This window comes from Tarenaya hassleriana, unplaced genomic scaffold (genome assembly GCF_000463585.1).
Source record: "Tarenaya hassleriana unplaced genomic scaffold, ASM46358v1 Cleome66, whole genome shotgun sequence".
Classification (NCBI taxonomy): domain Eukaryota; kingdom Viridiplantae; phylum Streptophyta; class Magnoliopsida; order Brassicales; family Cleomaceae; genus Tarenaya; species Tarenaya hassleriana.
In genome coordinates, this window is record NW_010969135.1 from 247,594 (window position 1) to 258,688 (window position 11,095).

The 11,095-nt window shown below is 38.6% G+C and overlaps 2 protein-coding genes across 4 annotated transcripts; one reads left to right on the forward strand and one right to left on the reverse strand.

The window, feature by feature from the left end:
- Positions 1 to 2,657: 2,657 nt before the first annotated feature.
- On the forward strand, positions 2,658 to 5,106 carry LOC104800264 (scarecrow-like protein 8). 2 transcript variants are annotated; one of them, XM_010523052.1, is made up of 2 exons: positions 2,658 to 4,221; positions 4,434 to 5,106. In XM_010523052.1, the coding sequence occupies exons 1-2, from the start codon at positions 2,804 to 2,806 to the stop codon at positions 4,990 to 4,992; spliced, it is 1,977 nt and encodes a 658-aa protein (XP_010521354.1). In that variant the 5' UTR covers positions 2,658 to 2,803; the 3' UTR covers positions 4,993 to 5,106. The 2 variants fall into 2 exon arrangements, with proteins under 2 accessions (XP_010521354.1, XP_010521353.1); XM_010523051.1 differs by having other exon boundaries at positions 2,658 to 4,186; positions 4,405 to 5,106.
- Positions 5,107 to 6,054: 948 nt separating this feature from the next.
- LOC104800265 lies at positions 6,055 to 8,636 on the reverse strand. 2 transcript variants are annotated; one of them, XR_769695.1, is made up of 4 exons: positions 8,399 to 8,636; positions 8,086 to 8,208; positions 7,957 to 8,000; positions 6,055 to 7,211 (listed from the first exon to the last, which is right to left on the reverse strand). XR_769695.1 is itself a non-coding variant. In XM_010523053.1 (3 exons), the coding sequence occupies exons 1-3, from the start codon at positions 8,140 to 8,142 to the stop codon at positions 6,986 to 6,988; spliced, it is 327 nt and encodes a 108-aa protein (XP_010521355.1). In that variant the 5' UTR covers positions 8,143 to 8,636; the 3' UTR covers positions 6,055 to 6,985. The 2 variants fall into 2 exon arrangements, 1 of the variants encoding a protein (XP_010521355.1); XM_010523053.1 differs by having other exon boundaries at positions 8,086 to 8,636.
- Between the last annotated feature and the right edge of the window lie 2,459 nt (positions 8,637 to 11,095).

The window sequence follows — 11,095 nt, forward strand, 5'->3', positions numbered from 1 at the left end:
TATATATATATATATATATATATATATATATATATATATATATATATATACTTTGCATTTAAACAATCATATGGACCGACTTATATATATTCATCATATACACGATTTGGTAAAAAAAAATGCAATATATTCAACTTGTCTTGATATATATATATAACTTGTAGAATCTATATATAAGTACACCTAAAGATTTTTTTTTGTCACAAAGTGCAAGTAAAAATTATAATTATAATTACATAAAAAAAATTATAATTATAATATCTGTAATGATAATTATATTCAGGTATATGAATATATAAATGATAACAAATAAAAATTCAAACCATTTTCTTATAAAGTGCATGGACCGTTTCCTAACTTTTACTCTCCGATCATATTTTATTTATTATTTAGTATATATTTGCATTTTAATTTCATATGTGCACCTTTTGGATTTTCTAGAAGGCCAAGTAATTGTTGAAGGCGGCCATTTGCTTCCAAAAGCTTGGAACCCCCTCTTGTGGTCGTGGGCAATTGGGTCCTATTTTATTTATCTTACACTTGCACACATTTTTATTTAAATATTTCATTTACTAGGAGTTTATACGTCTGTCATCCCAATTTTTAAGAATATTCTATTCTAAATCTGAATCATTCAGATTTTTTAGTTCAAATGACCAAAACATATATATAAATTTAGAAATAATGATAATTTTTGTACATAATTATTTTTTTATTAGAAATATCAATCTAAATCCAAATTTCCTGATATATATATATATATATAAAATATTTTTTGGATTAAATATGGTATGTTCATGCATGGGTAGAGGATATAAAATCCAATTTATTATGCGCAAAACAATGAGATGCATCTTTTTGTTTCTTTTATAAAATCAAACAAAGCATATCACATGAATATTAATTATTATCCCGTAGTTGGCGATCGTTTAAGCTTGACGGTCCATCTAATTTTTGACCAAAGATAATGAATTCCTTACGGATATTATATTTTATGTGAACCGATTCGTTACAAAATCTATATTTTTTATGCATACAACAAACTAAAATGTATGTTTTGCCATTTTTTTTTGTTTTTTGGTAAAAGTGTTTTGCCACTGTTTACCCATATGCAAATAATTATTCCATGTTTATATGAGAACATATGTTGCTTTTAAATAAAAAAATTTAAAAATCCAAATTAAATGCAAAACTAATTATGTATTTTTTCCTCCAAAATTTCAGAGGGGTTTTTTTTTGTCATTCTATTGTATCTTTAGTCGTTGGGAGACTTTTACAATTAGGGAGTCAGTCGTATTTTGATTATTTATTCTGTTTTTGTTTAATTGCATTTCGATGTAATTAGGTTTGATTTTGATTTTGCTTTTTATAAAATTTGAGTTCATTTTTCATTTCATTTTAAAAAAAAGCAAGTATTTAAAAATTAAAATTATATACGTTGATTTTTAAATTTAGTTTTTTTTTAAAAGAGGAAATTTGTTGAGATGTGAAAAAAAAAAGAAATTTCCGATTAAATTTGAATACAATAATGTATTATCTAACCAAAACATCGAACACTTTTTTATGCTATCACAATATTAAAACAAAAAAACCCTATGTAGATGTACGGAATGTTGGTTATGGCATGAGCATAATGCAACAAGCAATAGTTTTTCCAATTTGAATCTCTTAATATACGCTTTGAGATTTCTATCTTAAGCAAATATTTCATCTGTGGTAACAGACTATTCATAAATTCAATAATTATCTAATCCACGTTTTTCTCATAACTGGCTTCGTTATCTAATGACAATACATATGTAAATATTGTTTTGTGAAAAAAAAAGGTAAAATAAAAAGACGATCCAAAATAGGGACATTGCACTTCCATGTGGTACTTGCAACACCAAGTGGCACCTTCTTTTGTTTTCTCTGACCCTTGAGCCCTTTTTCTTCTCCCTTTAATTTGAAACGATCTCGGGATTAATTGGATTTCCTAAGCACATATATATATATACACTATAAAGTCCAAAGTTTTGTAATTAATTTTAATTAAAAGTACTGATTCGATTTTCAATGTGAACCATATATTTGATAGTTTTTAGTTGCACGTAATTAATAAGTCAAATTCAATTACGGTAAGAAAATATTCCGTCTAGTGGGTTTTTTTTTCCTTGGGAGGAAAAAAAAAACTTTCTAAAAAAATTAAAAATCAGTTTCTGAAATTCAGTTCTAAATGTAAAGTGAATGTGACCGACTCGTGTCAGTTGCACACCGGGTTTCCCCGGTAACCCGGACCCTAAGGTGTAGAAGAAACTCCGAATGACCGAACTAAGTTCTCAGGAGTTTTGTAACCTGACATGCGGTGACCACCTCCATTGTCACAACTCACTTATAGCTTTACACGTGTCGGAATATTGGGTCAATTTCCCCTCGTGGTTTGTAACTGTCCTGTCAGGGGAGTGAAAACATTCGGTTAGAAAACGGTGAAGCTATTCCCGTGGAAACAAAACAGAGCAGATGCGGTGTTCTGTCGACAGCGTCGCATATTGGCCGTCCGATGTTTCTTGTCGGGGTATATCGGTAAATTCCGGAATCTGATCGTACGGTTGAAAACTCTCTCGTTCTCCTTTTATATATTTCGTCACTGTCGTCTTCAATCAAATGCCACAAGAGAAAGCAACTTGTTTCTCTCTCTAGATTTCTCAATGTATCTAACCTTTTAACATCATCATGCGTTTCATCGAAATCCGATTTCTTTATTGAGAAATAGTCGTTTCATTTTCATCTTTTTCCGAGAAATTAAATTCGAATTCTCCACGAAATGGCATCTGGGTTCTCCGGCGGAGGTGGGCCGGATTTTTTCGCCGGCGGAGGAAGATCCATGAACTCCGGTAGCAATAACAGCAATAGCAACAACCCTCCGTTGTCTCAGCAGTCGTACAGGAACCAGCTCCCGGGGATTTTCCACGATCAGATCGGAAACAGAAACTCCGGCGTTCATGGGTTCGCGGGAAAACGCACTCTGGCTGATTTTCAGGCGGCGGCACAAACGCAAACGCAGTTCCAGAATCTGGCGGCTCTCAACGCGCTTCTTCTACGCTCCGTGAAGCCGAGAACTTTCCAGAACCTTCCGTCGCCGATTTCGCCGTTGCCGTCGCAGTTCGATCTCAGTGCGAATGATATAAATATGTTGGGTGGTTCGTCGTCTTCGATTCAGCGATTTGGGTTACCGATTCTTCCGCATCTCAGGTCAAATCATCTTCCTCAGATGTCGCAACCAGGTTTGGGACTATGTTGTGGAGGCCGAATGGGATTCGGTCCGGATAATACGGCGTTGCAGGGTGTTTCGTGTGCTGACCCGGTTCAAAACCGGGCTCAGCCGGATTCGGACTCGGAGAAGATGATGAGCAGGCTGAAGGAGCTTGAGAAACGGCTTTTGGATGATGACGGCGACGTACAAGGTGATGATGCTGTCTCAGTTATTACCAATGCGAACAGCGAGTGGTCGGAGACAATACAGAGCCTGGTGAGTCCGGTGATGAGCCCGAACCCGACTCCAACCACGAATCTGAACTCAAACCCGGTTTCGTCTTCTCCGAGTTCGTCTTCTTCGTCTTCTTCGTCTTCGCCTTCTGCAGCTTCGCCCATTTCTCTCTACTCGAGGCAAACAATAATGGAGGTCGCGACTGCCATCTCCGAAGGCAAAACGGACATAGCGGCGGAGATCCTCGCGCGTGTTTCTCAAACGCTGAATCCGAAGGGGAATTCCGAACAGAAGCTCATGGAGTTCATGTTATTGGCGCTTAGAACGCGGCTTAACACTGTCGAGAACCCGTCTCCGGTGTCGGTACTTTACGGAAATGAGCATCTTGGCTCGACCCAGTTGCTCTATGAGTTGTCTCCTTGTTTCAAGCTCGGTTTCATGGCCGCTAATCTCGCAATCCTCGAAGCGACGCTTGACGACGGGCATCTCCACGTCGTCGATTTCGACGTCGGAGAAGGCGGACAGTACGTGAACCTCCTCCACGTGCTCTCCACGCGCCGAAACGGCATAGCTCCGCCTCCGGGGGTTAAGATCACCGCCGTGTTGGATTCCCACGATGGCGCCGCCGTGTCCGGTAGTGGGGAGGAGAGGATGAAGTCAGTCGGGGATTTGCTGAGCCAACTCGGTGAACGACTCGGTATCACCCTGAGTTTCAACGTGGTGTCGAGTGTGAGACTCGGCAATCTGAGTCGCGAGTCACTCGGGTGCGACCCGGACGAGCCACTCGCCGTGAACCTAGCCTTCAAGCTCTGCCGAGTCCCCGACGAGAGCGTGTGTACAGAGAACCCGAGGGACGAGCTCCTCCGGAGCGTGAAGGCACTCGCGACGCGCGTAGCCAACTCGGTGAACGACTCGGTATCACCCTGAGTTTCAACGTGGTGTCGAGTGTGAGACTCGGCAATCTGAGTCGCGAGTCACTCGGGTGCGACCCGGACGAGCCACTCGCCGTGAACCTAGCCTTCAAGCTATTCCGAGTTCCCGATGAGAGCGTATGCACAGAGAACCCGAGGGACGAGCTTCTCCGGCGCGTGAAGTCACTCGCGCCGCGAGTGGTAACGCTTGTGGAGCAAGAGATGAACGCCAACACGGCGCCGTTTCTGGCTCGCGTGAGCGAAGCGTGCGCTTATTACGGGGCGTTACTCGACTCAGTCGAGTCGACCGTTCTGAGCTCGAACTCGAACCGAGTCAAGGTGGAGGAAGGGCTGAGTCGGAAGCTCGTGAACACGGTGGCGTGCGAGGGCGTGAGACGGGTTGAGCGGTGCGAGGTGTTCGGGAAATGGAGGCTTCGGATGGGTATGGCCGGGTTCGAGTTGACGCCACTGAGTCAGACGATCGCAGAGTCGTTGCGGAGTCGACTCAGTAACGGAAACCGAGTTCACCCGGGATTTACCGTCAAGGAAGATAACGGAGGGGTGTGTTTTGGTTGGATGGGTCGGACCCTTGCTGTCGCATCTGCTTGGCGTTAACTTTACACACTACTTTTTTTCTATTTTAATCTTAATATTATTATTATAATCATCAAAATATTAATTTTGTGATTTTTGTTATTGTAATTTCAGTCGCCAAGTATTTTAATTTTTTATCGGCTTCTGCTTAGATAAAATAATATTTATAAATGAATCGAGGGATACGAATCTTCTGCGAAAAAGGAAAATCGAGTTTTATAATTTATTGTTAAGAAAAATAAATGGTACTTCTTTTTGAGAATTTGTACTTTGGCTTTTGGAGAGTTTTTCAGATTTTTTTTTGTATCGTTTTAATACCAGAAAAAAATATCGCCAGCGAGACATTACAGAATTTATCCGATTAAATCATCACAGATGTAATTTCGTAATATTCGAATAAAGCTGATGTGGCCATCACAACTTCCATACGATGCTCATGTAAAGTATACGAGCTCCTAATTAATTAACAGATAGACTAATTCTGGTTATATAATATATAATAATAAAATTATAAAATGCCAAACACGCTAATGACGTATATATCTACATGTTTATATACGTGTCTTTTGTGTGTTTAATATGAAATTATATATATACAATGCCTACGTGAAACATATATAATGCAATTTGATATGTATTTCGTCTTAAAGCAGAAACACTAGTTTTGTGGGTTTTCCATTTTTATTGTTCTTCACACACACACACATATATATATATATGTATATATTCACGCCCATAAGCCAATGATTATTGCAGTGATTAATCTTGGGTGGATTTTTTTTTTGTCGTGAAGGATTTGTGTTGGTGAGAATAGAATAATGAAAAATATAATAATTAACAAAAATGAGTGTTTGGTATAATATGCTGACTTTTATGGTTATGGCATGATTCTATTGTTCTTTTTTTTTCCACACCAATATTTGTTGGAGGGCTCCACATCCCGTGGCATTCGATGTTCTTATTATATTATAAAGTCTCGTTGTTATTTACATAGTTTGCAAAAACTCATGAAATTCGACGTAGTTACGCGCACATGCATGTGTGTATATTTTTTCAGCAATTGAAGAAATTTTCTCTGTGTATTCATTGATCGATTGATCGATCTGTACTTGAGATTTATACAAAAAAAAATAACAAATTTTCTAACAAACTCTAACAAATTACAACAGGATAAAAAGAGTGGAAAGACGTTAGAGAATCGACGATGAACAGAATGCTTATCATCAAGTTTTCGCGTCTCTTTCTTCTTCCTATGCCTGATATTATTTTAGAATGGGCTAAGACCCTTATTGGGCTTGAACTCATATATGTATTACGCCCCCCTCAAGTCGCGGACGGGAGAAAGAGACTTGACAAATGTAATTATGTAATCTCTCAAAGAGCGCAGAAAATAGGGCAGGCTGCATCTGCTTGGTAAAGAGATCGACCAGCTGATTATGTGAAGGAACATGTAACATCTTCAGAAAACCAGATTGAAGCTTCTCATGCACAAGATGGCAGTCGATATCAATGTGTTTGGTGCGCTCGTGGAAGACCGGATTAGAAACAATGTAGATGGCTGACTTATTATCACAATACACAGTGTCCGGATCAGAAACCTCAACTTGCAAATCATTGAGTAATTTTCGGATCCAAATAAGCTCGCAGGTGACAGTAGTTTGCTTCTTGATTTTCCAAGAGATAAGTGAATCCCCAAGAAAAACACAGAAGCCAAAAGTGGACTGCCGAGAATCGGGGCAAGATGCCCAATCTGCATCTGCAAAAGCATTCAAACGAATGGCAGAGGAAATCGAGTAAAAAAAGCCTTGACCAGGATTACCTTTTAGATAACGTACAATACGCTGAGCCGCTCTCATGTGATCAGTGGTCGGACAAGAGAGAAATTGACTCATTTTGTGTACAGCAAAAGTGACGTCAGGTCGAGTTATCGTAAGGTAAAGTAACCTGTCGATCAGCCTGCGATAGCTGGTGATGTCAGACAACGGTTCCATTGTATCTTTAGTCAGACGAGTATTCAGATATAATGGAGTAGAGGCTGGCTTGCAGGCGAGTAAACAACATCTTCAATAAGTTCCAAGCAATACTTGCGCTGATTGACAACAATTCCCTGACGAGATCGAGCAATTTCGAGTCCTAGAAAAAACTTCAAGCTCCCAAGATCCTTGATGTGGAACTGTCGGCTGAGTAGTGATTTTAAAACCTGTATTGCAGTCAGAGCCGTCCTAAACATTTTCGGGGCCCTGTACAAAAAAAAAAATTATTTATTTTAATTTTAAAGTTTAATTCTAATTTTAAAACATTAAATATAATGTTTTATAAATATTATTAAAATATTAATAACAACAATTGTGATAATAATAATATTATTAGAAATAATAAATAATCATAATATATGATTAAAAGATATAAAAAAATTATATTTTAAAGATTCATCATTTTTAAAAATAAATATTTAAAATGAATGATATGATATAAAAAAATAATTTTTTAATAATTAGAGTTAAAAGATCTAACGTTATTCTAGGATAATATAGATTTTATTTTAAATTAATAAATTTAATGATATTAATATAAATAAATTATGAATTTAATATATGGTGATTACATATAACTCAAAATATTTATTAATTGATTATTACGACAAATGATTTAGAAAAAAATGGTCTTAATTTTATATTAAATACTATAAATTTATAAAAAAAAATTGATTTTTTAATAGAGCCCACCTCATTTGAAAAAGTGTAAAAAAATATTTTTAAGTGAATTAAACAAAACTTAAAAAATTTATTATTTTAATAAATAGTACTTATAAATTATAAATATAATAAAATTTTAAAAAATATGGGTCCCATCCAAATTGTGGGCCCTGTATAAATGCTCCAGTTGCACATGCTCTAAGACGACCCTGACTGCAGTATCATCATTACCGGTGATGATGATATCGTCAATATAGACTAATAAAGCAACAAAAGAATTCCCAAATACCCGAACAAAGAGGGTATGATCGGCTTGTGACTGAACGAAACCATCTGCAAGCAAAACTCTGGCAAATGTGAGATACCATTGCCTTGAAGCCTGTTTCAGACCATAAAGCGATTTGTGCAGACGACATACCACATTCAGATGCAGAGAATCACCGTTAACAACTGTGTATCCAGGAGGTAAGGCCATGTATATTTCCTCATCGAGAGTGCCATGAAGAAAAGCATTTGTTACGTCTAGCTATGAGACCAATTCCTAGCAGCCACAAGAGCAAGAACGAGTTTAATTGTCACAAGCTTAGCAACAGGAGAGAAGGTGTCAAGAAAGTCCACACCCTCCTGTTGAGTAAAGCCCTTAGCCACCAATCACGCCTTGAATTTATCAACAGAACCATCAGATTTGCGTTTGATTCGATATACCCAACGACAACTGACGACATGCTTACCAGGCGGCAGAGAAACAACAGACTACGTCCCATTTGTAGCCAGAGCATTGAGCTCGATATCCATGGCAATCCTCCAAGAACATCGGTTACAATCTCCTTGAAGGATTTTGGTTCGGTGGATAAAGAGGAACTAAGGATAAAGGCACGATAAGGGGTGGAAAGGCGAGAATAGGATAAAACTGATGAAATAGGGTATAAAGAATTGTGAGAGGTAGGGAAGATTCTGTCGGTGGATAGGTAGTAGTGATAATCATAGAGGTAAGAAGGTGGATGTCTATGACACTTTGGTCGAAGGGATAGGGATGAAGAGGAAGTAAATGAAGTTTCATTTAGATTTGGCTTGAAGAGGATGAGTTAGGTAATGAAGAATCTGGGCTTGGGCCTGATGATAATAAGCTAGGTGATGAAGTATGTGAGCTTGGGACTGAAGATAATGAGCTAGGTGATGTAGAAGATGGACTTGGGCCTGAAGAGGGTGGATTGGGCTGTTGAAGTGGGGAAGAATCTATTAAAACAGAAATTGGCAAATGCAAAATAGTTTTCGGGAAAATACTGTCTGGAAGAATAGAAATATCAGAATGAAAAGGAAAAATATTTTTATGGAATTCTACATTACGGGAAATGATAATTGAGTTTGATTCAAGGTCAAAGAGTTTGTACCCTTTGTAGCCCGAAGGATAACCGAGAAAGACAGTTGTCCGTGCTCTGGCCGAAAATTTGTGTCGTTCCGAGACGATAGTAGAAGCATAAGCTAAACAACCGAAGGCTCGAAGATACGAATAATCTGGAACCTTGTGTTTTAGCAGCTCATACGGTGACTTTTTGGCCAGAAGCGGTGATGGCGTTCGATTAATCAAGAAGATTGCGGTTATGATAAAATCGGACCAAAAATGCAAAGGAATGTTCCCCTGAAATAAAAGTGTCCGTGCCACGTTCAATATATATTGGTGCTTGCGCTCAACTGCCCTTTGATCGAAACAACGCGTCAAAAGATAGTTCTGGAGCGTTATCAGAGGGAACAACCTTAACCTTTAGAGAAAACTGTGTTTCGACCAATATCAGAAAACTCAGAATAACCTGCAGAACAACACTTTTTACGGCTGAGCATGTATACCCATGTTATCCGAGAATGATCATCAACTATCGTTAATAAGTACCTATATCCGTCATGAGAGGAAAGAGAAAAGGGACCCCAAATATCAATATGAATGGGATCAAAAGGAAATTTGGACAGTTTGCGATTTGAAACGAAAGGGAGACCGAGAAGGATTTGTACTCAGCATAGAACCGGAATCTGTAGTAACGTTGGCAAAGTTGGTTGATGGCTTGGTCTGTGACTGCCGAATCGGAGACCGAGAAAGATTTGTACCACCAGACTTTGAGTTCGGTAACCAGGTGGGAACCGTGCAACTTGTAGCATTTCTGCACTGTATGGCCTTATAGACCACAGTGTGTACAGAGGGGACACTGCTTACCCTTGAAGCTCGCAGTAGAAACAGTCGAGACAGCTCTGGCACAGGGGATGAAGAAGCTTGAAAAACAACAACATTAGGAGGTTTGGAAGACTTGATCAGACGTTGTTGTTCCTGCTGGATGACGGGATTGTAAGCCATCTGAAGATCGGGAGGAGGGTCCATAGCGAGAATGTGACCACAGACACTGTCATATTCTTCACTGGGTCCGAAAAGGAAATCATGACGAAATCTCCTTCGTCTTCATCAATCCAATGCTTGGACAAGAGACAAGTACACCGTCCACAGGTGCAAGAGTGATTAGCTCTGACAGATATGAATTACTTCCACACGGCGAAAATGGCAGTGAAGTAGAAAGCAACATCCATAAAGCTCTGACGTAAATCACGCAGTTTCTGCTTGATTCAGTATTTCCGCGGAGCATTGTTCTGTTGATAGTTTTTGACAAGGAACAACCACATATCTCGAGCAGTTTCCGCATAGAGTAAGCTCTGGGCTATGTGTTCAGCGACCGAGTTCATAATCCAGCCTCCAACGATGGCGTTATTACGAACCCAGAAGCGACAGACTGGATCATCTTCGGTAGGCCTGGGTAAAGAACAATCGACAAAGCCGATTTTGTTCCGATTTTCAAGAGCCATCCTGAATGATCGAAGCCAGGAGAGAAAATCAGCAGCTCCGGTTAAGGATTTCGTGACAAGCGCCATTCCACCATTATCGAAGCTTGAGAGATAGTAAGGACTATCGAAGTCAAGGGTGAACGGAGTGGGAGGAGCAACCGCAACCACCGGAGGATAAAGGAATGAAAGAAAAATGGCAGAAAAAGGATTCTGGAAAGAAACAATCGATAGATCGACTGAAGAAGAAGAGAAAGAAAAATCAGAGAGAGTGCTCTGATACCATTTCAACAGTTGAAGAAATTTTCTCTGTGTATTCATTGATCGATTTGTACATGAGATTTACACGCAAAAAGAATAACAAATTTCCTAACAAACTCTAACAAATTACAAGAGGATGAAAAGAGTGGGAAGACGTTAGAGAATCGACGATGAACAGAATACTTATCAGTTATCAACAAGTTTTCGTGTCTCTTTCTTCTTCCTGAGCTTGATATTATTTTAGAATAGGCTAAGGCCCTTATTGGGCTTGAACTCATATCTGTATTATATATATATATATATATATATATATATATATATATATATATATATATATTTTTTTTTTT

Bases quoted from the DNA above. Each gene is read 5' to 3' on its own strand.
- LOC104800264 (XM_010523052.1), top strand. From the start codon at position 2,804: ATGGCATCTGGGTTCTCCGGCGGAGGTGGGCCGGATTTTTTCGCCGGC. The intron at 4,222-4,433 runs GTCACTCGGGTG...CGGCAATCTGAG, and splicing joins CTCGGCAATCTGAGTCGCGA to TCGCGAGTCACTCGGGTGCG.
- LOC104800265 (XM_010523053.1), bottom strand. From the start codon at position 8,142: ATGGCCTTACCTCCTGGATACACAGTTGTTAACGGTGATTCTCTGCAT. The intron at 8,001-8,085 runs GTATGTCGTCTG...TTTTGCTTGCAG, and splicing joins ATTCTCTGCATCTGAATGTG to ATGGTTTCGTTCAGTCACAA. The intron at 7,212-7,956 runs GTATTTGGGAAT...TTTTTTGTACAG, and splicing joins ATCATACCCTCTTTGTTCGG to GGCCCCGAAAATGTTTAGGA.